We start from the raw sequence: 23511 nt of genomic DNA on the forward strand, positions 1-23511 counted from the left end.
TAATAACAAAGTGTGGTCACTATGCCCCATATGGTCTAATATCTGACTGGTGGACAAATCTAAGCTTGTTTTTAATAAAACAAATATAAGTATGCATATAATAAATAATACTAAAGAAACTTTACTAATAAAAGCTACAACACAGGACAATTGAATGGGCTTTCTAAGCTTGAGGCCCTGGTATACTGCAAACTAACCCTCGACCTTCTTTGATGTGCGGTGTCTTCCCAGTGATTTGTTTCTCATTCAGGGAGTCAGACAGAGAACATCATCCAAACCAACACTAGCTACATAAATATACTGGAGAGTAGAGTACAGATGTATCCGCACCTGTACAATAACTTGCAAAGAGATTTTAGGAACGCAGAGGTGCTGTTTGCCAGATGTTTATGAAACTGTTCTTAGCCGCCACCAGTGTGAAAAGACACTGGAAACATTGGCTACACACACTGTAATTTTGATGCACATTAAATGTAAAATAAATAAGATCATATTTTGTTCGGTCCATTAACGTGTACACATTTAAGCAGATTCAACTCAATTCATCTTTATTTATTTAGTGCTTTGATAATGTAAATTGTGTCAAAGCCACCGTAAGATTTGAGATATCACAAATTTTTTGATGTCTTTGACAATTCAAACATAAGCCGAAAACAGAGACAAATTGACTCCACAACCCGACAGGCGGGAATGCGGGAAAAGACCAGCTCCCCTGCTTCCCTCCATTTACATTTGAATCCCCTGAAACTCCTTTGTTCAACCACCCCTTTTACACACTGTACTTATACAGAATAACCATTTCAAAGCCTGAATTTTATATTTTATATCAACCCAAGTGACTTTATCATGTTTGATATCATTTGAAATGTCTCTGTGAGACTGACACAATGGTCTCATTTCCTCAGAAATAGACATAACCAAAACAATAAATATATAACTTTGGGTATCTTTTAAATCACTGTGAAGGGTGTGACTTTCCTATAGGCAGAAACTCTTCCACTAAATGCAAATGCCTTTTGTTATTCACACACCCCTTTCCTTGAGGGGATTCTTGGATTACTTAAGGCAAGGTTTGAAAACTGTTCTGTGCGATTCTGCTTACCCAGATCAGCTTACGCTCCATCTTATGTATAATTTGAAGTCAGGTATACATCTTTTAATCTTAGATTTATCTTTGAGAATTTGATGTTTTGTATTGATCGGTTGAAAGGGTGTTAATTTCCGTCTAGGACAACAAGGAGTTGCAAGGCTATGCTAAATTGGGTACCCGACCTTTGTTTGAAAGTAATATTGTTCTAAATTAAAGGGCCATGAAACCCCCTCGTTTCAGCAGGGTGTTTTCACACCTCTACTTTGGAAAAAGTCAGAAAAGTGGGCGTGTCCAGCTCTGTTTAGGGGGGAGTGTCAGAGGAAGAAAAGTGGGATGGTGTGGGAGTGTCTATTTGGGCACGCGCGAGTTTCAGAGTCAAAATACACACACACACACACAAACACACACACACATACAGGAGAAAGTGATGGTGTTTAACCTACATGGACATCTGTAGTCAAATTATTTGCCAAATTATTAAATGGTGGTTAACTTTAACTGCAGTTTGGCTCTTTCATTCAGGGAATTCATTCATGCCCCTCGCGACACACGAGATATTTGATTTGAGGAACTGCTCTAAGCGTGTATTTTTTATGCAGTGTTTGATACCGCACGGCGAATGAGAGAAAAAAACCCTCCGCATTTCCCAGAAACTTAGATGCACTCGACAGGTAGTGTCAGAAAGCCGCGTGTATTATTCCGGTCACTAAATGCGGTAAAAACCCTACACGAGGTTAAAGTTTGGTTGTGGTGCTAACGTGTTTATACTCTGTGCAATAGTTTGTTAGATACGAACAAACTGAATAAACAAAGAGCACTGGTCGCTCACTTACCAAATCTGTAGAGACAGGACAATCACCAGCAACTAGAGCCGCATCTTTATGAAGAGAATACTACAAACGAATCCAGATCTCAGCGTTTGCAGATGAGAACAGCTCTCAGGTAAACAATAATCCTCCTTAGACACGTAAGTTATTTTTGTCGAGTGTCGCGTACACTGTTAATCCACACGTGACTCTGAGCTCTCACAGAGAGAAAATGAAAACGAAACTTAACTGCAGCAAACTTTAAAGGCAACACTTCACGCTTGTTTTGCCAACACAACGTGGCGTCTCTGTCCTGAAAACACAGTGATAGTAATGAATATTAATGAAGTTGCACAATAGAGCGCGCTGATTGGTTTGAACCAAGCCTTACTCATGCATTAATGCAACACACTGTAAGACGTAATAAGACTCACTCTGGCACAGACACCCAGTCTGCACGCTGGAATACAGGCTATTATGTCACGACCGTGACGCAGCTTCAAAAATTAGTTTCAAACCGGAAGTACGAATTTGCTTGTAATAACGCAAAAACAACCAATTTACACTTTTTAGTGAAATATAGGTGTCCTAATAGTGTTTTTAGCAGTGTGGGACACATATACGACTGTCAACAGCTCAAAAAATGTGTTTTGGTGTTTCGTGACCCTTTAAGTTCATATGGGAAACCATGGGCTTGGTGAAAACCATAATTATAATCGAGAACAGTGGTCAGTTACATTTATAATAATGCCCTAACCTCTGATTGGAAATGATATTGACTTTACTCAGGTGTGTACATCTAAGAGGGACTAACTAAAAATACTTTAGAATGAGCAAGAATGGGAGTGGCCATCTAATAGTATTAGTCAATTACCTCTGTTTAATTTTCAAGATTGACAAGAGTGTGACTGTAAGGGACGCCATCGGCCGGGGCGATATCTCTGAGCGACATGAGCACCCAAATAAACAAATTTAATAGTTACAAGTGAAGACAAAAAGTACAAACATTTATCTAAATTATATATTGATATAATCTTCTTAATGTTTTATGATTGGAGTCAGATAAAACGAAAGATAAATATATTAACATTCTAAACCACCTCATACTAAAATTGAAGTCAGATATGAGTTAAATTTAAAGTAAATCAACATTGTGCATTGGAAAGACCAAACAGGCATTGAATCTTCATCCACCAGTGGACACCTCCATTGGACCAACTGGGTGGACCTTACACCAAGTAACATAAAAGTTATAGTAAATTGAAACTGTCAGTCCAGTTTTTATAGTTTCTTACATAATTGATCATAAAAGTCATTTTGGTCATATTGATAAGACACAGATTTAAAAGTGTAGAAGTCCATCTATTAGCCCAATAATTAAACTAAACAGCATGGTCGAAGGCTAAATGCATGTAAGCCTTTTCTAGTTCTTCTGAAAAGAATTTTTTTATCAGAATTCATTTATATTCATTTTTAGCTCTGAATTTTATCTGACTCCAATTTTAAGTAATAATAAAATGTTGACTATTTCTTATTGTAAAAACAGATCACATTTATGACTTAATTTAGAGTTTTGATTTATATATAATTCCTTATGCTGTGTTCACACCAGACGCGGAACATAAATAGCCGCGTGAACATTTGAGTTTACTCGCTTTATCGCGCGTCAAATCCGCTTCAATCGTGTGTCAAATTCACTTCAAAACAGAAGCGGATTCGCATGATGGGCAGGGCTTCTGTCTGCCCGGTGACACTAGCTTCATAGCTAAATGGCTAACATTAATTTTATTAAGAAAATAACAGTGTTAATGTGCTTTATGGAGACTGAAAAACAGCGTCGATACGTTTAGGGTCCTGTCTTAGTCCACTGTATCCTTTCAGAGGTGCATCCAGCTCTGTGAGCTCATAAACTCCTCCAGAAACTGAACCTGGATGACGGAGGCTTTCAGTGGTGCTTCTGACTGAGCCAAGCCCAGTTTGATGACTTGTTGTCGGTGTCGGCTGGAGGATTTCCCCCGGGACACCAACAACAGGTTCTAAGTCACAATCACGCCCCCACAAGAGTAAGCTTCTGATTGGTTAACGCAGCGCGAATGTCTGCTGAAATTTCGATTTTCGAACTCGAGAAATTCGCGCGAAACGCTCATTAAGCGCATCAAACGCTCAATTCGCCCTGCGCTATTTGCACCGGCAATTTGCGTCATTTGCGCGTATCGCGCTACAGGATGTCTATTCGCACGTTTGCATTGACTTAACATGTAAATCACTTGCACTTCACACGCGTTCCGCATCTGATGTGAACGCAGCATAACTCTTCAGTTATACATTAATTAGGGACCAAATGCCACTCAGAGTTTCACGCCCCAGGTTTGCGCATCTTCTCACAGACAGTACCCCAGTAGGTATAATATATCTTTATCTTCCTTTCTCCTTAAGATATTCAATTAGTTCTTTTCTTCTCTATATTTAAAACATTCATTTATTACATGCTCGATTGTTTCTCTCATGTACACTGATTAAAAACAATAAATCATTCAGTATGGTATGCCCCAGTCTCAGTCTGGTAATAATCCTCTTCCTAAAAACCATTTTAGTGTCTACATTCTTTTTGATTTTACATAGAGCTCTTTCCTTCAACTCTGTATTCCATACTCCTTGCCAATGTGCTGTCACATTGTCGTAATCATACTTTTAATTTCTCCTTTACTTATTGGAACATTAATGTCTTTCTTTTCTTTTAGTCACATTTTTAGCTAATTCATCACTTATTTCATTTCCCACCACCCCTATGTGTGCTGGAATCCAAAGAAGCACAACTAGAATTCCTTTCCGTTGGATTCTCCATAATAATGTAAATACTTCATTCATTAAATCTTCTCTGGATGACTGTCTAATGATTTTAATACTGAAGCAGAGTCTGAGCAAATCACAACTCTGTCTGGTGTTACTTCCTCTACCCACACAAGTCCCACAATGATAGTAACCATTTCAACTGAATATATTGACAGTTCCGTTGTTCTTTTTAATTTATAAATACTTTCAAATCAGGAACAAAGGCTCCTATTCCTGTCAACCCCTTATCTGGGTCTTTAGATCCATCAGTATACATTTGTGAACTCCAATAAAAATTTTCCAGCTACATGCTTATACACATTTGGCTTATATTACCTGATTCCTCCCATTCACTTCTTTTGTCCAAGATCTCAAGATTGATTTCAACTTCAGGTATTATCCATAAGGGGACTTCACTCCATACTGGGCTTTTATTAACCACTATATCAAATACTTGGTGTGTTTTTTGCTATATTGTGTATCCCATCTAAACCCTCTTTCTCTATTATTTGTATACCCCCAACAATCTATCAAAGTTTCTTTTACAATGTTATCTCCAGCATAGCTTTTAATAGATGACCAATATGCCAGTGCCAATTTCTCCCTACGCAGATATATTGGTAATTCATGTTTCCACAATCAAAGCATTAACCGGTGTTGATTTTACAGCTCCTATACACATTTGAAGTGCTCTATATTGAATCCTATCTAGTTTTTTTAAAATGCTCTTTGACGCTGCCGCATATATCATACACCCAAAATCAAGTACCAATCTTATTAAAGCCTGATACACTGTGAGCATTAATGATCTCTCTGCTCCCCATTCTTTGCCTGCTAATGCCCTCATTGCATTTAAAGTTTTCCTACACTTCTTTTCCACTTTCTCAATATGCTTTTTCCATGGGTACCTGCTAGATATTTAAATTCTTTAACCTCTCTCTGCCCCGGACTGAGCACCATGGGCGGATATTTGCTTGCACGCTTATCAGCTAAAGCTGATTGGCTGCCTATATGTGTCTTAGAGAAAGCTGATTGACTGCCTGTAGGTGCTCGGTGATAGCTGATTGGCTGCCTGTTTCTTAAACAGTCTCTTGACAACAGAGGGAAACATTTGTGGACAGATTAATTTGTCTTCTTCAGTCTCTTCAGAGGAATATAACATTGTTTCTGTGCAATCCCTGATTGTAGAATACCTTCAGTCAAGCCTGGCCCCAAAGTTTTTTTTACATTATTTTATATTTGACTGCACAAATCTTCTCAGTACATGTCAAACAAAGACATTCCCTCAATTACTAATAGATCTCGGAATTATTTGCCTGTTTGCATGAGTTTTTGAAATATATTTAGGTAACAGAATGGTAGGAGTTTTACCTAAATTTCTCTTATAATAAAGTTGGTGAAGTCTCTACTTGTAACTGCTCTCCACTAAATCACAAACTTGCTCAATCTAATAATAATATTTCCCCAAATGCTCTTTTCTGTATTCAGTCTGAAGAAAGTCATTTGCTTTGGGAGTATACTTATTCATTTTCTTGTTGGCTTAGTCCCTTTATTAATCCAGGGTCGCCACAGCGGAATGAACCGCCAACTTATCTAGCAAGTTTTTACACAGCAGATGCCTTTCCAGCCGCAACCCATATCTGGGAAACTTTTCCAGTTCTCCTAAAAATGCTTTTATCCAAACTTTTTTTATCTTTTAAAATAGTATTTTTAGTTACTCTTTGAAACTAGCCTTCTTACTATACATGTATTTATAGCTTCTTTCTACATTTGGCATCCAGATATTTTGATATCTATGTGAACTCTATTAATTACTCAAAAACATCAGAATGTTATTTCACATTATGTCCATATAGGACTGATTCAATCTTGTAGGATATCAAAAGCACTTTATAGTGATAATGACCCAGTTAGTGAAACTAAAACATGTAGTAGTAATGGGTACTTTTTTACTTAAAGGGCACCTATTTTACCCCTTTTCAAGATTTAAGATAAGTCTTTTGTGTCTCCAGAATGTGTCTGTAAAGTTTCAGCTCAAACACCCATCAGATTATTTGTTTTACATTTTAGAATGTTGAGATTTTCTGTTTTAAACACTTAGTCTGGGTGGATTATATAAGTTAAACAAAATTGTGTTAAAATGTTTGTATTAAAGGTTTTGATCAACTTCAAATACTGAATGTCTGTGTATGTGAGAGAGATAGCAGAAGGCTATGTTGTGTGAAGTGGAAAATGAAGGAGAAATGTATCATGTGATGATTGCAACAGTGAGTGGCAAAAAAACTATATAAAAAAAAAAGACTTTGCCAACAGATTAAAAACAAATCTTGATTCTATTATTTCTGAAACTCAGTCTGAGTTTATAAGAAGGCCGCCATGTTTCTAATAACATAAGATTAGTTTTGGATTTGCTAGATTTTGCTGATTCTATTCATTCATATGGTCTCATTCTTTTTCTTGATTTTTATAAAGTCTTTGATACGATTGAGCACCAGTTTCTGTTTAAAGCGTTGAGGTTATTTGGATTTGGGGATACTTTTGTTAACACTGGCTTTGTTTTATAGTTAAGTGATTGTTAATTTTAATACTTCTAATGGATTTGATATTTTGTGTGGTATTAGGCAAAGCTGCCCAATCTCTTCCTTTTTATTTTTTATTAGTTACAGAGTTTCTATCCTTAAGCATTGTGCAAAATCAAGATTTGAAAGAAATTTCTGTTTTTGAGAGGGAGATTAAGATTTTACAATTGGCAGATGACACCACTTTATTTCTAAAAGATGACTCAATTATATCAAATTTAACTTTTAATTTCTGACTTCTCAATTGTTTCCGGTCTAAAGCTGAATATCTCTAAATGTAAGATAATGCCTGTTCATAATTTGAATTATGAATATATATAAGATATCCCTGTTAAATCCGCAATTAAATATTTATTTATTTATGTTATTAAAAATCTTTTAGTGAGACAGCACTTGATTTTATTTGTCTATTATCAGAAAACAAAAAATATTCTTAATTCCTGGCTACAATGGGACCTGTCATTATATGGAAGAGTTTTTTTTTTTTTTTTGTCCAAGGCAGAGGGTCTTTCTCATTTTGTATATCCAACGTTATCTTTATTTGTTGAAAACAAAATGGCCAAAGAAATTAATACTGTTTTCTTAAAATTTATCTGGAAGAACAAACCTCATAAGTTGAAAAAGGAAGTTCTTTCTAGTTGTAAATGAGGGGGGTGTACATTTCTTAGATTTTTCTGACATCATATACATTTTTTAAATAATTTGGATGATTATTTGGAAGAGATGCCTAACCAATCCAACGCATATTTGTTTTTTTTTTATTTCCAACTACTTTTTGACAAAATTGGTAGTCTTTTGTTTCTTCTTAAATGTAATTATCATCCCTCTAAGCAATGTCTGCTTGCTTGGAAGCTTGGTTATGTTCACAATTTTTCTCCCCACCGATTTTTCATATGGAATAACTGAAATATTACAATCAGAAACAAATTGTTATTTTTCCAAAGTTGTTTTCAAAATAATATTAATTGTAATCTTTGCTTGTTTGATGATGCAGGAAACATTCTTTTATATGAACAATTTATAACCTACCACTGTTTTCCAACTCCTCCTAACAAATTTAATAAAGTTGTTAAGGCAGTATCACGTGGTTTAGTTCACCTAGTCAAAACTCACTGTAGATTTAACTCAAGGAGCTCAGTGAATATTCATTCTCCTTTGCTTTTAGAAGGTGTTAGTCTGTTAGATGAGAAATGCAACAATAGTGTCAATTTGTGTGTCAAATTTTTCCATTTAAAAGGAAAATTTATTTTAGAGGAAAGTGTTACTGGAGGTCTTTGGTTGAGGATATAGACTAGAACTTGGCTTTTACCAGGGAAATATTGCATTTCCAACAAGGCAAAAGAAATACACTTTAAAATTGTACAAAATATCTACCCTGTAAAATTGTAGTATTTCCACATTTTTTTTTAATCGACAGCCCCTGTTCTTTCTGCGAATAAGCAGAGGGGACACTTGTACATGTTTTTTGATTGTCCAATATCCAAGCAATTTTGGTCACTCCTAAATTCTCATATATCTGCTTTTGCCAATGCTGTGAATTGCTTTAATCTAAAAGACATTATTTTTATTATAATAACCCAAAAGCTAAATCCCTGGAACACATCATACATTTTTTATCTTAAATGGCAAATTTTTCATTCACAAACAGAAATTTGCAAATAATTACTCATCATTTGCTCATTTTAGAGTAGAACTTAACTCCCTCCTAAAATCACTTCATCTTATTAACAATATAAAAAATCTAAGATTCCTGAAATATTATGCAGATGTATTTAAAGAAGATTCTCAATTTTAGTTGCTTTCCTTATGGTGATTTGTTTAAGTGTCATTGTAATTTCATTCATTTGTTTAACTTTGTTTGTTTAATTTAGTAATTTTAGTATTATTATTAATACTTTAATTATATTAATATTTTTTTCTTTCTGTCTAATGGTATTATTTGTATTTGTATGTGATTTTAGATATTTTTTCTTATGACAAAAAAAGTGAATCAACTGGAGAAAGGTTTGTTTTAAAGCTTTTACACAGATATAAAGCTATTGATTAAAGTTTCAGGTTTTTCATCCAATACTAAATGAAGTTCTGCTGTTGACAATTTTATTTTAACCCTTTATACAACGTAATACTATTTTAATCAAAGTAAAGAGAACTATTGAACAACGTGTGTGTATTAAGTGTCTTAATGAAGGTTTAATTTATTAAATAGCATAATTTCACTTCATTCTAAGTATACATCACTATATATAAAAAATGCAGTACTAGTTTTAATCAGCTCATTTGTGGCTGTTGTTTCTTGCTCGGACTTACCGGATTTATTTTTGTTAATTACTCTCATATAAAGAAACTGTTGTAGGGAAGTTGTCTTGTTTCTATTCATAGTTTTATTTATTTTAAACAGGACATTTTTATTGCTTTGTTAATTTTAAACAGAATAAAATGTTCAAACGCAGAGAAAAACTATATATAATAAGTCATGACTCATGACTAAGTAAGTGGCAAAAAAAGACTTTTATTTTGGCATGACTTGTGACGTCATAAGCCTGCGCCACTCCCGCGCTGTGATTCAACTGGAGTAAGGTTTGTTTACCCTTATATAAAGCGATTGATTAAAAAGTTTCAATTTTTTCATTCAGTACTAAATTATGTACCTGTTGACAATATTATTTTAACCCTTATACAACGTAGTACTATTTAACAGTAATGAGGTCTATTGTTTGAATAAAAATAGGATAAACCTTTTGTCCCCAAGAGGAAATTTGTCTTGTGCAAAAAAAAAAAAAAAGAGCTACACATTGCTGTAAGCAGACAATAAAATAAATAAAACAAACAAAAATTAAGAACATACTCAAAGTTTGAAAAAAGTTACAGAGATGTAACAGTGTGTAATAAGTGTTTTAATGAAGGTTTAATTTATAAAATAGTATAATGTCATTTCATTCTAAGTATACATCACTATAAGAAATGGAGTACTAGTTTTAATCAGGTCATTTGTGGCTTTTGTTTCTTGCTCTGACTTACCTGATTTATTTTTGTTAATTACTCTCATACAAAGAAACTATTGAAGCAAGTGTTGAAGAGAAGTTATTTTGTTTCTGCTCATTGTTTTATTTATTTTAAACAGGACATTTTTATTGTTTTGTTCATTTTAAACAGGATAAAGTGTCCAAGCGCAGAGAAAAACTCCTGCTGAAGCGACTGATCTCCACACTGTTATAAAGATGGCGTTTTTTAAAGAGGAGAGTGAAGATGTGAAGATTGAAGAAACATTCACAGTCAAACAGGAAGATCTGCAGGAACAAACAGGTTTATTTTCATTCTCAAAGACCAACTCAATCATTTGATCCTCATTCAGATCTATTTTAATAATAAGAATACTAAATTAAATCCATCTTGCAGCCCTGAGTGTGCTGCCTAGTTCTCCTAAATGCACATAAGCACTCATTGAAAGACAGGAATGAGTTTCATTTGTTACTTGTTCTCATGTCTTTTGTCATTCTTTTATGTATTATTAGTCTGCCATTTTCATGATTGTGGGCCAAAAATATCGTTATTGTGATGATAATACGATTAATCTTGTAATCTATATACCATTTCATTATGTTTTTGGCTGTTTTTGACCCATTGACTTCTATTATAACAACATTTTTTAACCGCAAAGCCATGACACCAAATAATCATGCATTCTAGATTGTTGCTGTTTTCCCTGTTGGGAAGAGGTCAAATCTGTCATTTTTACTGTTGATCATCAGTTGGCAACATTAACCCTCTAGATGAGCCTGTTCAAAAAAGTTTCTGTCTTTTATATGGAGTTTAGTGGAGTAAAACAGCAGATTATAGTGTGCGTGCAGAAATACACTTTGTAGGGGGACCAACAGTTTTAACCCAAAAATGACCAGTCTATCAGATGAAGAAGAGCTGTAGTCAGAGATTCAATTAAAAAAAAGTTTACTGTAGATAGTTTGCAGTTTCATCAGCAGAGGCCAGCTTCAACACTCACAACAAGTTTGTAAACTGCTCTACATACAATCTCAGAAAAACAACAATTAGATGTCTAGAATTCCCTCTTTTCTCTCTATGCAAACTGTTTTAAGAAATGCGTCAGTAAAGTGCACTGAAACTTCACAAAAACAAAACACACAGATTACTGGAAGGGAATATTTGAACCTATCAGTTTTCAATATACTGATGCCCTGTTTTTCTAGGCTTTATTGATGATAATGGTCAGAAATGTTGGACCATTATTGCCTTTTTAGCATAAGCAGAGGAGAGAAACTAGCCAGACAGTAATGTGTGAATTAAATCATGTGGCTAAATCTGAAGAAACATGTATTTTTTAGTAAGTGTACTTTTTTTTTTGCTTTTATTCTTGCCATAATAAAAATATGTATTTGTAGAGCAACCCATGTTCTGCTGTCATTAATATTTTAAGAAATTATAATGGGTAGAACTGTCCGAGATATGAACAAAAGCAAGTGATGCACCAAAGTTTGATAAAAAAAATCTTGAATGGTCATAAAAATCCTTATAATCATTAAAATAATTTATAAAAACAAAAAATCTATTTAGTTTAAAAACATTGAAAGATATTAAAGAAATGACGTAGTTTCGAAAACTTTCTACTTCTCTGCTTATCTGTCTGACTTTACAGTGGGTTTCTTTTGACCGCCCCCTGTCGTTTTCAAGAATATCACAATGGCGAACATAGCGCGTTGTAGCGCGTAAAGCCTAGTCCATTTCGCAAGGTGAGCGTGCAGTCAGCGGTGGTGCGTGATGCGGCGCCAGGCTAGAGTATTCACCTTATTCTTCGCCGACAAGCAGGCGCAGCCATTTGACTCTTTTTGGCACAAGACTTCCGATCTTTCACTTACATTCATTTTTAGACATTAAAAACTGCTATTTTCGCTGTTTGATGTTGCAAACTGATACTTTCTTAATATATTATTCTACTTGGTCTGTATAGTCATGCAAACATTTGCTTGTAGAGCAAGTAGTTTGACCATTTTCTGCCGTTTATTAATCCTAGTCATTTCTCCCTTCGCGACTGAATCGGAAGTTCTAAAACAATCGCGAAAACAGATGCACTTCCGCATTTTAAAATAAGGTCAATAAATCCAGCTTCTCTCTTTTTCTTTCACACACACACACACACACACACACTATACTCCATATAAAAGGCAGAAACTTTTTTGCACTGAAACTGATAATCAATTTTAAAAATCACAAATCTCTTCCCAACAGGGAAATGTAACGGTGATGTGGGAATGGTGATCCCCCCAAAAAAATACAATAAACAAATATTACACAAATATGTTTGTCACTTGTTTTTAAGTAGTTAAACTTGGGCGTCAGACAAAATATCTGTCAAAATACATTTCAAATAAAATATACCACGGCTAGCTCTCACCACCAGTTACAAATATAAAAAAAATTAATAAATAAATACACAAATAAATAAAATAACAATGAGAACCAGAAAAAAAAACTCAGATAATTGCTGTAATTGTCTAAATAAAGTTTGTATTAGTCAATAATATTAATAAAAAATACTTTTCACACACAAACAGCAGTATCAACAACAAAACAAACAATATAACAATGAAACTCAGAACCCTCAGCACTTATAACTCAAATGAAAGAAAAAAATGCAAATGATTTCAGGCCAGCAGATTTGTCAGATTTGAAAACAGGGAAAATAATAATGATAACAATAGTACGGGGAGAAAACAAAACAAGAGAAACAAAATGAGCATTTGGGCAAAGAAAACAAAAACTTTTGCTTCTTACCCACGGAGCGGAGGGGTCAAGGGAAATGAGTGGGGAATGGCGAATGTGGATGTGAAGGTTGAGGGTGTTGGTTAACCCAGCCGGTGAGTTGGCAGCTGACTCCATGTCAGGAGATAAATCACTAAGTTGATTTTGTTAAGGACACACTGCACTGAAGTCTTTAGTGACGCACTCATTCAAAGACATTATGTGCACTTCAGTAACAAGACAGCGGTCTTTGCTCTGTTGCTTCAATACATACTTCCGCTTTTTGTTTCTCACAGCGTTAAGTTAAGTTTACACTGCTCATCTCGACCCGACTTCTCTACTCGTTTCCCGGCACTGCAACAATTCAGTCAACTTCTCTTTCTTCTACACACCACATAATGCTGCCCTCTTCAACTCTCCTCCTCCTCCTTTATTCTCTCACCCATTTCCTTTTTGCCGTCACATGGGTAGAGACCAATTAAACAATGTCGTCACAAAAAACACCAACAATCATAAATTCATGATTATATGCTGTCATGGCTTTGCAATAAAAAAATGTTCTTATAATAGAGGTCAATGGAGAAAAAACAGCCATGAATATAATGAAAAAGGAGTAAATTTGCCCAGAGTGTATTGAGGTTTTTAAAAAAAATTTAAGCATTTTCCCAGTGATGGGGAATTCATTGTGTCTTGATGAATTTATAACTCTCATTTATATGCTTATGTGAGTGATTTCCATGTTGTTGTTGTTGTTGTTGTTGTTGTTGTTGTTGTTATTATTATTATTTATTGTATTTTATTTGCACTCAAAAAAAAAATTATAATAGAGGCCAATGGAGCATTTTTCCAGAATATGTCAAAATAAGATGTCCCCAAATATCAGTCCATTAGCTAAAACACTGGGAACGTTTTGGCCAAATTAAGCCTCATAATCACCCCAGAAAAAATGACCCAATAGCACAAGGGGAAAGGTGCACATTCCAGCCTTTATGCAGATGCTGTACAGGTATGTCTCATATATGCGAGGCAAATATTCAGCTGTTACCCCAGAACTTTTTTCTGATACGTTTACCAGTCAGACACACAATGGACAAGTATTCCCTGTCTGCTTTACAAATTTTAGAAATCTGTGTCGTCTCAATGTGATTAAAATGACTTTTATGAAAAACTCTGAAAACTGGACTGACACTGTTTAAATTTACTATAACTTCTATGTTAAGCGGCTTTGACACAATTTACATAGTAAAAGCACTAGATAAAAAAAGATGAATTGAATTGAATCTGCCTAAATGTGTACACGTTAATGGACCAAACAAAATATGATCTGATTTATTTTACATTTAATTTGCATCAAAATTATAGTGTGTGTAGCCAATATTTCCAGTGTCTTTTCACTTTTCAGCTTTTGATGAGAGTTTTTAAGACTTAATGAAAACTAATGTTTTATTTATTTCAGACCTAAAAGAGAATGAGATGAGTAAAGAGGAGGAACATCATGTCAAAATTGAGGAAAAAACTCATTTACAGACTGATAGTGTTTTAAAAAGGAGAGACAAGAATCGTTTCACCTGCACTCAGTGTGGGAAAAGGTTTAACTGCTCATCATCCCTTAATAAACACATGAGGATCCACACTGGAGAGAAACCATTCACATGCATTCAATGTGGGAAGAGTTTCAACCAATCATCAAACCTTAATCACCACATGAGGATCCACACTGGAGCGAAACCATTCACATGCACTCAGTGTGGGAATAGTTTCAGCCAATCATCTCACCTTAATTATCACATGATGATCCACACTGGAAAGAAACCATTCACATGCACTCAGTGTGGGAAGAGTTTCAACCAATCATCACACCTTAATCTACACATGATGATCCACACTGGAGAGAAACCATTCACATGCACTCATTGTGGGAAAAGTTTTAACTGCTCATCACACCTTAATCAACACACGAGGATCCACACTGGAGAGAAACCATACACATGCACTCAGTGCGGGAAGAGTTTCATCCAATCATCATCCCTTAATCAACACATGAGGGTCCACACTGGAGAGAAACCATACACATGCACTCAGTGTGGGAAGAGTTTCAGCCAATTATCATCCCTTAATCAACACATGAGGGTCCACACTGGAGAGAAACCATTCACATGCCCTCAGTGTGGGGAGGGTTTCAGCAAATCATCATCCCTTAATAAACACATTGAAGGAACTCATGGGCATATTGCAGTGGTCAACACGAGTTGAATCTGAAATCTTGGGCATCTGCAAATTGTCTCAGTCATTGAACTGGCTTAAGGGCTTAAACCATCACGATAACAAAGCACCAAATTGATTTTGGGTTATTCTGACCAATACTTTGGCCGCAGATGTTCCAGGTACCCTTCAGCAAAATTAGTAAATGATTTAAACTAAACAAAGGAACTTTACAGGATTTTCAGCAGGAACCGCCTCACAAGACTTTTGAATGACTCCTCTACATGGTCATGTGCTTTGGGCACATCCTGTCCGATGCACAATTTCGTAGAGACAAAGAGATCTCTAGAAAAATTAATGCATACAAATGAAAGACAACCTCTTAAAATGTTAGAACTAAGGCAGATGTATCTTTGAATAATAAGCCATAATGTTCCTCATATGCTGTGGTTATTTCAACCAACCAGGTTAATCAATGTGTTGTTTTTACCCTTAAAGCAGATTAAATTGATCTGTGTGTGTCTGAAATGTATGATATCTGGTCTTGAATGAAAGCTAGTGACATTTGCAATACGTTGGTGTAAATGAGAACTAGTAGTACAAACAGTATTTGTCTTGTAACATTTGATGTAAGATAGTTTCAATCTTGCAAGAGTTTTACCATATAAAATCTACATGCAGTGTGTTAATGATTGACCCTTTCTACGTCGGCACGGGGTGTGGCCCCGCCCTTCATGGCAACTGCTCATTGGCAGACAGTGCCATAGGGATGGATTAGACCAGGTCACTTAAAAACGCCCTGCAACAAAGAAACTTTGCTTTGAAACCGCACAAACTTCCGCAAACCGACTTTCAGCAGTCCGTCACCTCAGTAACCCAGAACTACCCACCCACGAGCGAGGGAATTCCAAGGACATCACAGAAGCCACCAGCCAATCAGGTGCACCGTGTTTCCCCAAGGCCAGCTGGCGAGGGACATTCATCTTCACCAAAAGTGCAAGTAACAAACAAACGTTATCTCTTGCTGAACTGGTGCAGATTGATCGTAAACAGTTAAAGATAAGCCATATCTCTGCTTTTGTGGTTTCTCAGGTGTTATTCTAAGATCTTGTTAGAAGTATTAGAATTAATTTGGGATGGTTGTCAACTCATCCTCTGAACTGCCTCTGTGTGTGCGAGTTTGTTTGTTGTTTGCTTTTTACGTAGTTAGTTTCATGTATCGTAGTGCAGCTCATAAAATCTTTGTTCTCATTTTGTAAGAACTGTGTTCTTGTTTATGTGCTTCTAAGTCATTGCCTCGAGCTGTAGATCTTGTTACCTTGCTAGAAGTTAACTTAATACTGTGTTATATTATTGTTGTTGGCCACGTAATAATATTAACAAGATTGGTAAGATACGATGACTTTTTGCAGGACCAATGGTAGATAAAGTGTGAATCTTGTAATCTGATTCAGTCTGACTCAATTGAGTCAAATCAATGATTCAAATTTTTAAGATCCGGTACATTGAAATGAGCTAATAAACCCTGATCGATCTTAAAATGTAGGTTGATCCCCTACAACATGATGAGCCGTACTGTAGAGAAACCATTCACTTGCACTTAAGCCACGGTCACACTGGACTTTTCTCCCCATAGATTTCCATTCATACGCACGCGAATGCGCCAGACCGGAAATGCAAGTTCGTGCATCAAGTTTTGCAGTTCACTGCATTGCAAAGTTCATGCTTGGTAAACTCTGACCTGCGAAATCACATCACTTGACAGTGTGAGACCAATTGAAGATCAAAACATGACTTCTCTGGACAGAAATGTAAAATATGGACCAAACGCTCTCCTTTTTAATGTCTAAAAATCTTGTTTAATTCCGCCCCTTTTTGCAGTGCCATACAACAGAATTTTCCATGCTCAAACTCTAATGTGACCGCAGCTTCGGTGTGGAAAGAGTTTCAGCAACTTCTCAGACCTTAATAAACGCATGAAGACCCACAACAATTGACATGCACTCAGTGTGGGAAGAGTTTCAACCAATCAGCAAACCTTAATGACCACATGAAGATCCACACCGGTGTGAAAGAGTATATGTGCTTGAGTGTGAGAAGACTTTTATTACAGCTCCAAAATTTAAACTGCACCAGACGATTCACACTTGAGAGACCGTATAAGTGTTCACAATGTGTCAAAAGGTTTAATCAGTTAACACATCTAAAAACACAAAAGAGCATTCACACTGGAGAGAAACCGTACAGATCTGATCAGTGTCTACAGAGTTACGCTTATTCGATGCAGCTTAAGTGAAGTTTCATAAAATAATTTCGAGAGGAGCACGTGATATGATTGAGCACTGCTGGCCACACATCAGTAATACGTAGTAATCCAATCAGAGTGATCCTAGCTTAATATAAATGGATCACTTTCTCCTTATTGCTTTATCTTCGTTTTGGAAGAATGCTTCCCGCTACAAACACTCCAGCATTTAACCTACGCTTCAGCATAATTTAACCTTCCGACATGAAAAACAAACTACAACTCCTCCAGCCAGAACCCCGCTCTCCTCAAAACTTCACCTGATGCCTCGCCTGCAATCAAGCCTGAATCCCCGCAAGACGCCGGCACATCAGCTCTTCCTACTTCTACTTCAACTCCCCCACACAACACAAGACACAACTCCGACTAAACTCAAGACGCCAGCGATCCAAGCCACCACAATAAAGCCGAACTCTCAGTGATCTCCTAGCGGTCCACATTCGGTAACGTGCATGCTTTAAAGGGAAGTCTGGCGAGACCAGCGTGAATAGAATGATTTAAACGAAGAACTCACCTCTCAGCTTCCCGCTTGTCAGCAGATCCATTACATTCTGACAGCTGAAGAAGTATGAATGCAAATGACCAGGCAATCTAATCCACAAACATTAGTCCACAACACATTCATACATTGATATACATCCATGGAAAGGTGCACTGTTATCCAAACCAGCTGCTGGAGCGAGTGGAGCCATTCTTTCAGGCATAAAGATTGGCTGTTTCTCAATATGCGTTCCTCAGTGGTCTTGCGTCCTCGTGTTCTCGTGCAACGTCATCATCAGCTGCCAAAGTTCAGTTCCAATACTCAAGACTGCAAGTACGGAGGACGCCTGAAACTTCCCGGATGTGATCTTGATATCGAGGACTCAACATGCAGACTTGAGCACCGAACTCGCTCCGGAAGTCCCAGAAGTCATTGCGACTGGAGGTGGGAAGTGCTGCATTTTATCAAGATTTATTATTAAAGTTCAGAGATATCACTTATTTACCTCAGGAGTTTCACTAAATGAAACATGGACATCTTAATAAAGGAATAAACACATTAAGGGTGTTTGTTTGCTGAAATTCGTATTAAAATCTGTTTTATTTATACTGTTCAGCGTATATTTATAATGTTTTTATGCAAAGTATATATTTTGAAAAGGGGAAAAACAATAAATCATTGTATGAGTGCTGTAATGTTTAAATAATTTACCATTTAAAACACGTGAAGGTCATGTGACCATCAGGAAGAACGCAGCATCTCAATTCTCAAAGGACGCATTCTCTGCCCTCGCGGTCTCCTGGGTTCGTTCTTCCGAGGACACCTGGCAAGACCGGTCTGCACAAGAACACAAGTCGGTTCTCTGCGTTCTTGGAATTGAGAAACAGCCATTGTAGCAATTTAATCTACAAAATGGCCGCCGACCTTTGCACTCCGAACTACGATTGATACTCCAAGGAGCCAATAGCTGAAAGGAGAAGTATCACCATCCAATGGGCTTTCCAAAACCTGTGATGGTCCCGCCTTCTCTCTTAACAGTTTCATGAATGGACTGTGTGCAAAGACTTTGTGAATGAATCAGATCATTATTTATCATGGATCGAGTAAAGCCATGATAAAGATTACATTCACACAGTTCCTACTAAGTGGCAACATCGTTTTTCCAGTAGGAGTCTTGCCAAACTTGCCACTCACCCTCTAGCAGAAATCTCCACCGCCCAAATCACATTTCACGATTTCTGCTGGAGATAGCAAAATTAAATAAAAAATTGTCTAAAAAAAAGTCTCCTGATCACCCCCCCCCCCCCCAGGCCTTAGATTACCCCTTTATATACACATATATTTATATACTCTAATATATACACATATATTTATTTATAGCGCGGCCACTTCCCTGCTCTATCTCCATTTGGAATGTTCCTCGAGTATAATTTTGACTCTCTATGAGCCAACCCTGCCCAACCCTTCTGGCCCCTCTTCACTAGTCTCCCCCACTCGGCTCCCACAGTAGTCTGTTTCAAACTTTGCTCCAACTGGAGCCCCCTACTCTTCTTTCCTTCCTTAATCACTATATCCAGCAGCCGGATATAGTAAAAACTTTCTAGCTTCTTGGGGGGGAATTCTTCGAAATACTGGGCTGCTGTCCCAAGTTAAAAGCATTTTGGGGGGCTATCGAGACCTACCTGATCTCGGATCCCCTCATATGCTTATTGACCGAGCGGGAGCCCTAGGCTCAAATATCTCAGAGCTCAGGGTTCTCTCCCGGGACAGCATGCCAAACCGGCTTTAAATGCTATCTAAGTGGGAACTCTTGAAATGTATTTTGCAGCAATGAAGAGAATGATATCTCTATCATTAAGGACATACAGCCTTGGCCGGATATTGGCTCTTTTGCTGGAGTGAAGTATCAGGTGTCCATAATTGAACTTCATGGGATGGCACTGGCAATTTTCTTCATGTGCGTCAATGCACATGGCTTCATGTTGCTTGTTCTTATATATAAAAAAAGATCCAGCTCTGATGCTGCTTGTCGAAGCAATTGCTATCCCATCTTCATGGCTAACCAGCTGGCCGTGGTATTCAAGACAACCTCCCTGATCTGAAAGGGTCTTTTGGTGAAAACTTCATCGCTCTTGTCAGGGACGGGCCTGACAGTCAGTCCTTTCCAGTGTTGAGACAAAATCATTTTTTGCACAAAACTGCTGTCGATGACCAAGTCCAACCTGGCAAAGGGCTTCCAATGTTTCAGAACCACTGCAGCCTGTGGGACTGCAGCCTGACGTCTACCCTTGTTTGTCCATCCAGCCATTTATTTTGGACACTGATGGCTGCTGTCCAGCAAAGTGTTCTAGAAACACAAAACACATCAGTATTTGTCTATTTTTACTGTTTGTGTGTCATTACACATCTGTATACTCACCAAGAGCATGCTGTTCACGCAGCTTGAGCAGCTCACTACGCCAACTGTCATAGCAGTGCCTCTCATGATCTGAGCCACACAGCTCATTCCTGCGTGCCCTTTTTGGAGGAGGCCCCTCCAGAGTCACTGGACAGAACTGCTCAAGAGTTTTGTAGGCTGTCTGTTCATCCACCCTTGTGTCTCGGCTGGAAGCTCTATTGAACCTTTGTCTACAAGATCACAAAAAAAAAATATTGAAGGAAGGAAAGGCAAGGCTGTGGGTTGCAAATTTAAAAATAAGGATCATCTCAGTTGTTAGATGCTAACTGTGTTTTCCCAGCGAGCTGATCTAGCACACTTAGAGCCAGAAACGGATCCGAAGATATTCTCCTCATGTAGATTCTTTCAGCTGCCACCACATTTCTCTCCACATCTGACAGGTTTTGTGCTGCCGCCTCAAATGCTCTCTGGGCATCGCTACACGTCACACTGGGGAGACTGTATCTGAAACACAAGGCATCGTAAGAAGGCAAAAAGTGGACTGATGAAGATGTAGACTTAAAGACAGGTGTAAGGTTGCTTACTTGTCATGTAGTCTTTTTAAGTCGTTGGAGGGATTATAAATCGATCTCCCACTACTTGACACAAAAAATGAATCAACTGCCACATCGTCGCCAGTGCAGTTTTCTTGCAGTATTACTGGTCGCACCTCATTGAAGTACAAGTCAAACCACTAGTTAAAGAAAGGAAAAAAATAAGTATGACTTTGCCACAATACATTTATTGCAGTTATGATATAAAAGACAATATATACTTACAAGTTCCTGTTCGTGTGACAACGGTACTTTTATGCTCCTTCACTGCAACACAGACACCATTCTCTATCCGGCTTCTCCCCTCCCAATCCTCAACCTGCAAACAGACAGTTTTGCACATTAATGAAGCATATAAGAACAAAGAAGACAATGTAGGGAAAAACAAACACTTACAGTCATGTGTGTCACAATTCCAGGCTGCTGGACTAGCTTCAGCATGATAACAGCTTCCAGGTAGTACAGGACGAGCAGCCGTTCATTTTTAGTCAAACAGTCCCCTGTAATGGCTCCTGGACCATGCATTTTGTATATAACGGCCTGGAAATCTTTAAATGCAGCCTTCAAAACAGCAAGGCAGACTTTTTTGCTGTGACCTCCATACTCACTTTTTTGGACATGCCACTCAGTCTTCCATACAGCACATCCATAAAACTCTCACAGTCCTGGAACAGAGATGGATTGTTGTGGCGAATGTCCGTGGAGGTAATAATGTATTTCATGAACCTTGAAAAGACACACAGCACAGCTGACATGATTAGTTAACATGTACATGGCAAGCTTGTGGTGGTTCCACATTACTGACCTCTTGAGACTTTTCGAGTAGTTGAACACTGTCCATTTTGAGAGCTTTGTATCTGACAAGATGTTAAAGTACTCTCGCACTTTCTCCACCTGCCGGACAAACATGAATTTTGGCTAAGGGGGGTCCATGTAATGCAAGAACCTGGACACTGTTTCCACCTGAAAGGACACATTTCATATTAAAATAAACTACTCCATAAAACAACACCCACACACATTTTTACATTTATACTTTCACTTGTTTAGTGAACTTACTACTTGTTTGCTGTTTTTATATCCTAGATCAGTGTAAAGGTACTTATTAAATCCTGCTAGAAGGGGGTGGTCAATGGAGTGCTTATTGTATAAAGCCTTTTTTAACCATTTCCACCCTCAAGAAAGAGGTCCACATCGGTCCACCAGTGCTGAAATAGAAAAGCAGGTGAGCAAAATGACTTTGTATATTAAAGAGAAGCCATATCCACAGTGTACATGTAATTTCTGGGAATGCCGATTTGAAACTGTAACTCTGATAGTACTCTCCAGAGCTCTCATCAGATAAGGGCTCATTTGGAGGATCCAATGGACTTTCTGCACCTTCTCCAGAGCTTTGAGGCGCAGAAGATCAACCGAGCTGGTTCTGGGAGGACTGAAGGTAAGTTATTAATCACAAACCCCTTTGACTGCATCACCGCAATCATCCTAAAACAAGGAACATAAAATAAGGTCAAATAAACAATAGCAATAATGTATATTTATGTATAAATATGTGCAGATGTTTGATTTGAAGCCAGATTCATCAAATCAGAGAAGCATAACAGAGTTACAAACTTGGCAAGAGGATTAGTGGAGTCCAATATGTCACAAATTTTTCCAAACTCCCAGAAATGTCCTCTGTGACAGAATTCGGACAACTCCTTCTTGGCCTCTATGACGACAGCCTTGATCTCTGCCTCTGTGCTGTTCCTCATACACACCTTCCTGAGATGCCCAGGAAGAGAATGAGCCTTTTTGCACACAGGGCAAAGGAAAAAGCATCCTGCTGTGGAAGAATCTGCTTGCATAATAAAATCAACATGTTATAGAGTGAAGAGACCAAGAGCAGCTTTGTGAAGGTTTGGGGTCCACCACACCCCACCCCCAACTCCAGGTCCAGAAACAAAGGAATGAGCACACAAACACACACGGCAAAGTGTGCCGGATATTTTGATTAGAGTTTTAAGACAAAACTTAATTTCATATTAATATAATACTGTTACTAACCATATTATTTAAAATGTATTTAAAATATATGACATTTATTATGAGAGAAGATTAAAACTGTTTTAATTATTTCTTTAATTAAGATTATACCACCAGTTAGGATTTACAAGTCAATATCAATTAACAACACAATTAGTGTACAAACTGCTCTCCTTTCACAAACATCTGTCTTTTTCTAAACTTTTAAATTCTAGAAGTTTTTTTAAATCTAGTAGTACTAAGTTTTAGAAGACTCTAGATTTTTAAAGATTTGACTTCCACAAACTTAACTAACTCCACTGATAAAATGGTATAAGCTAATCTGAGTTTTAGAAGCCTGCTGCATAAGGCATACAGACTAAATCTACTTACTGGTCAGAAGCCATTTCAAATGTTAAAATGTGAGTTCTGTCAACTGGTCAAAAGCAGCAAGCTGTAGCTGAAAGTGA

General features: G+C 37.2%; 3 protein-coding genes across 10 annotated transcripts in view; 2 read left to right on the plus strand and 1 right to left on the minus strand.

Moving 5' to 3' along the window:
• LOC147844796 (uncharacterized) overlaps positions 1 to 16519 on the plus strand; it is a 21293-nt gene extending 4774 nt beyond the window's left edge. For 2 of the 8 annotated variants that reach the window (XM_088650038.1, XM_088650039.1), the window contains one exon: positions 1 to 955. This exon is cut by the window's left edge and continues 1767 nt beyond it. Coding sequence is in view for 6 of the 8 variants with exons in the window: in XM_088650041.1 (XP_088506167.1) it covers positions 10526 to 10610; positions 14515 to 15311 (882 nt within the window). In the remaining 2 variants the exon portion in view is untranslated. Of the gene's footprint in view, positions 956 to 1492; positions 2033 to 9828; positions 9885 to 10460; positions 10611 to 11955; positions 12050 to 14514 lie in introns of those variants that run through there. The other 6 variants (XM_087249485.2, XM_088650044.1, XM_088650043.1 and 3 more) reach the window with 6 other exon arrangements.
• A 3259-nt stretch (positions 16520 to 19778) lies between these two features.
• LOC141381741 (uncharacterized) lies at positions 19779 to 21607 on the minus strand. The gene is given in 8 exon segments (XM_088649901.1): positions 19779 to 20129; positions 20132 to 20268; positions 20333 to 20393; positions 20466 to 20674; positions 20772 to 20948; positions 21029 to 21177; positions 21306 to 21356; positions 21428 to 21607. Coding segments are annotated over 8 exon segments (1206 nt in total). The 5' UTR covers positions 21563 to 21607; the 3' UTR covers positions 19779 to 19842.
• A 795-nt stretch (positions 21608 to 22402) lies between these two features.
• LOC148680259 (uncharacterized) overlaps positions 22403 to 23511 on the plus strand; it is a 29200-nt gene continuing 28091 nt past the window's right edge. Inside the window, exons 1-2 of the mRNA XM_088649902.1 lie at positions 22403 to 22475; positions 22724 to 22842. Of these exons, the coding sequence (XP_088506028.1) occupies positions 22403 to 22475; positions 22724 to 22842 (192 nt within the window). The remainder of the gene's footprint in view (positions 22476 to 22723; positions 22843 to 23511) is intronic.

The sequence above is a fragment of the Danio rerio genome, chromosome 4 (assembly GCF_052040795.2).
Source record: "Danio rerio strain M-AB ecotype USA chromosome 4, GRCz13ab, whole genome shotgun sequence".
NCBI lineage: Eukaryota > Metazoa > Chordata > Actinopteri > Cypriniformes > Danionidae > Danio > Danio rerio.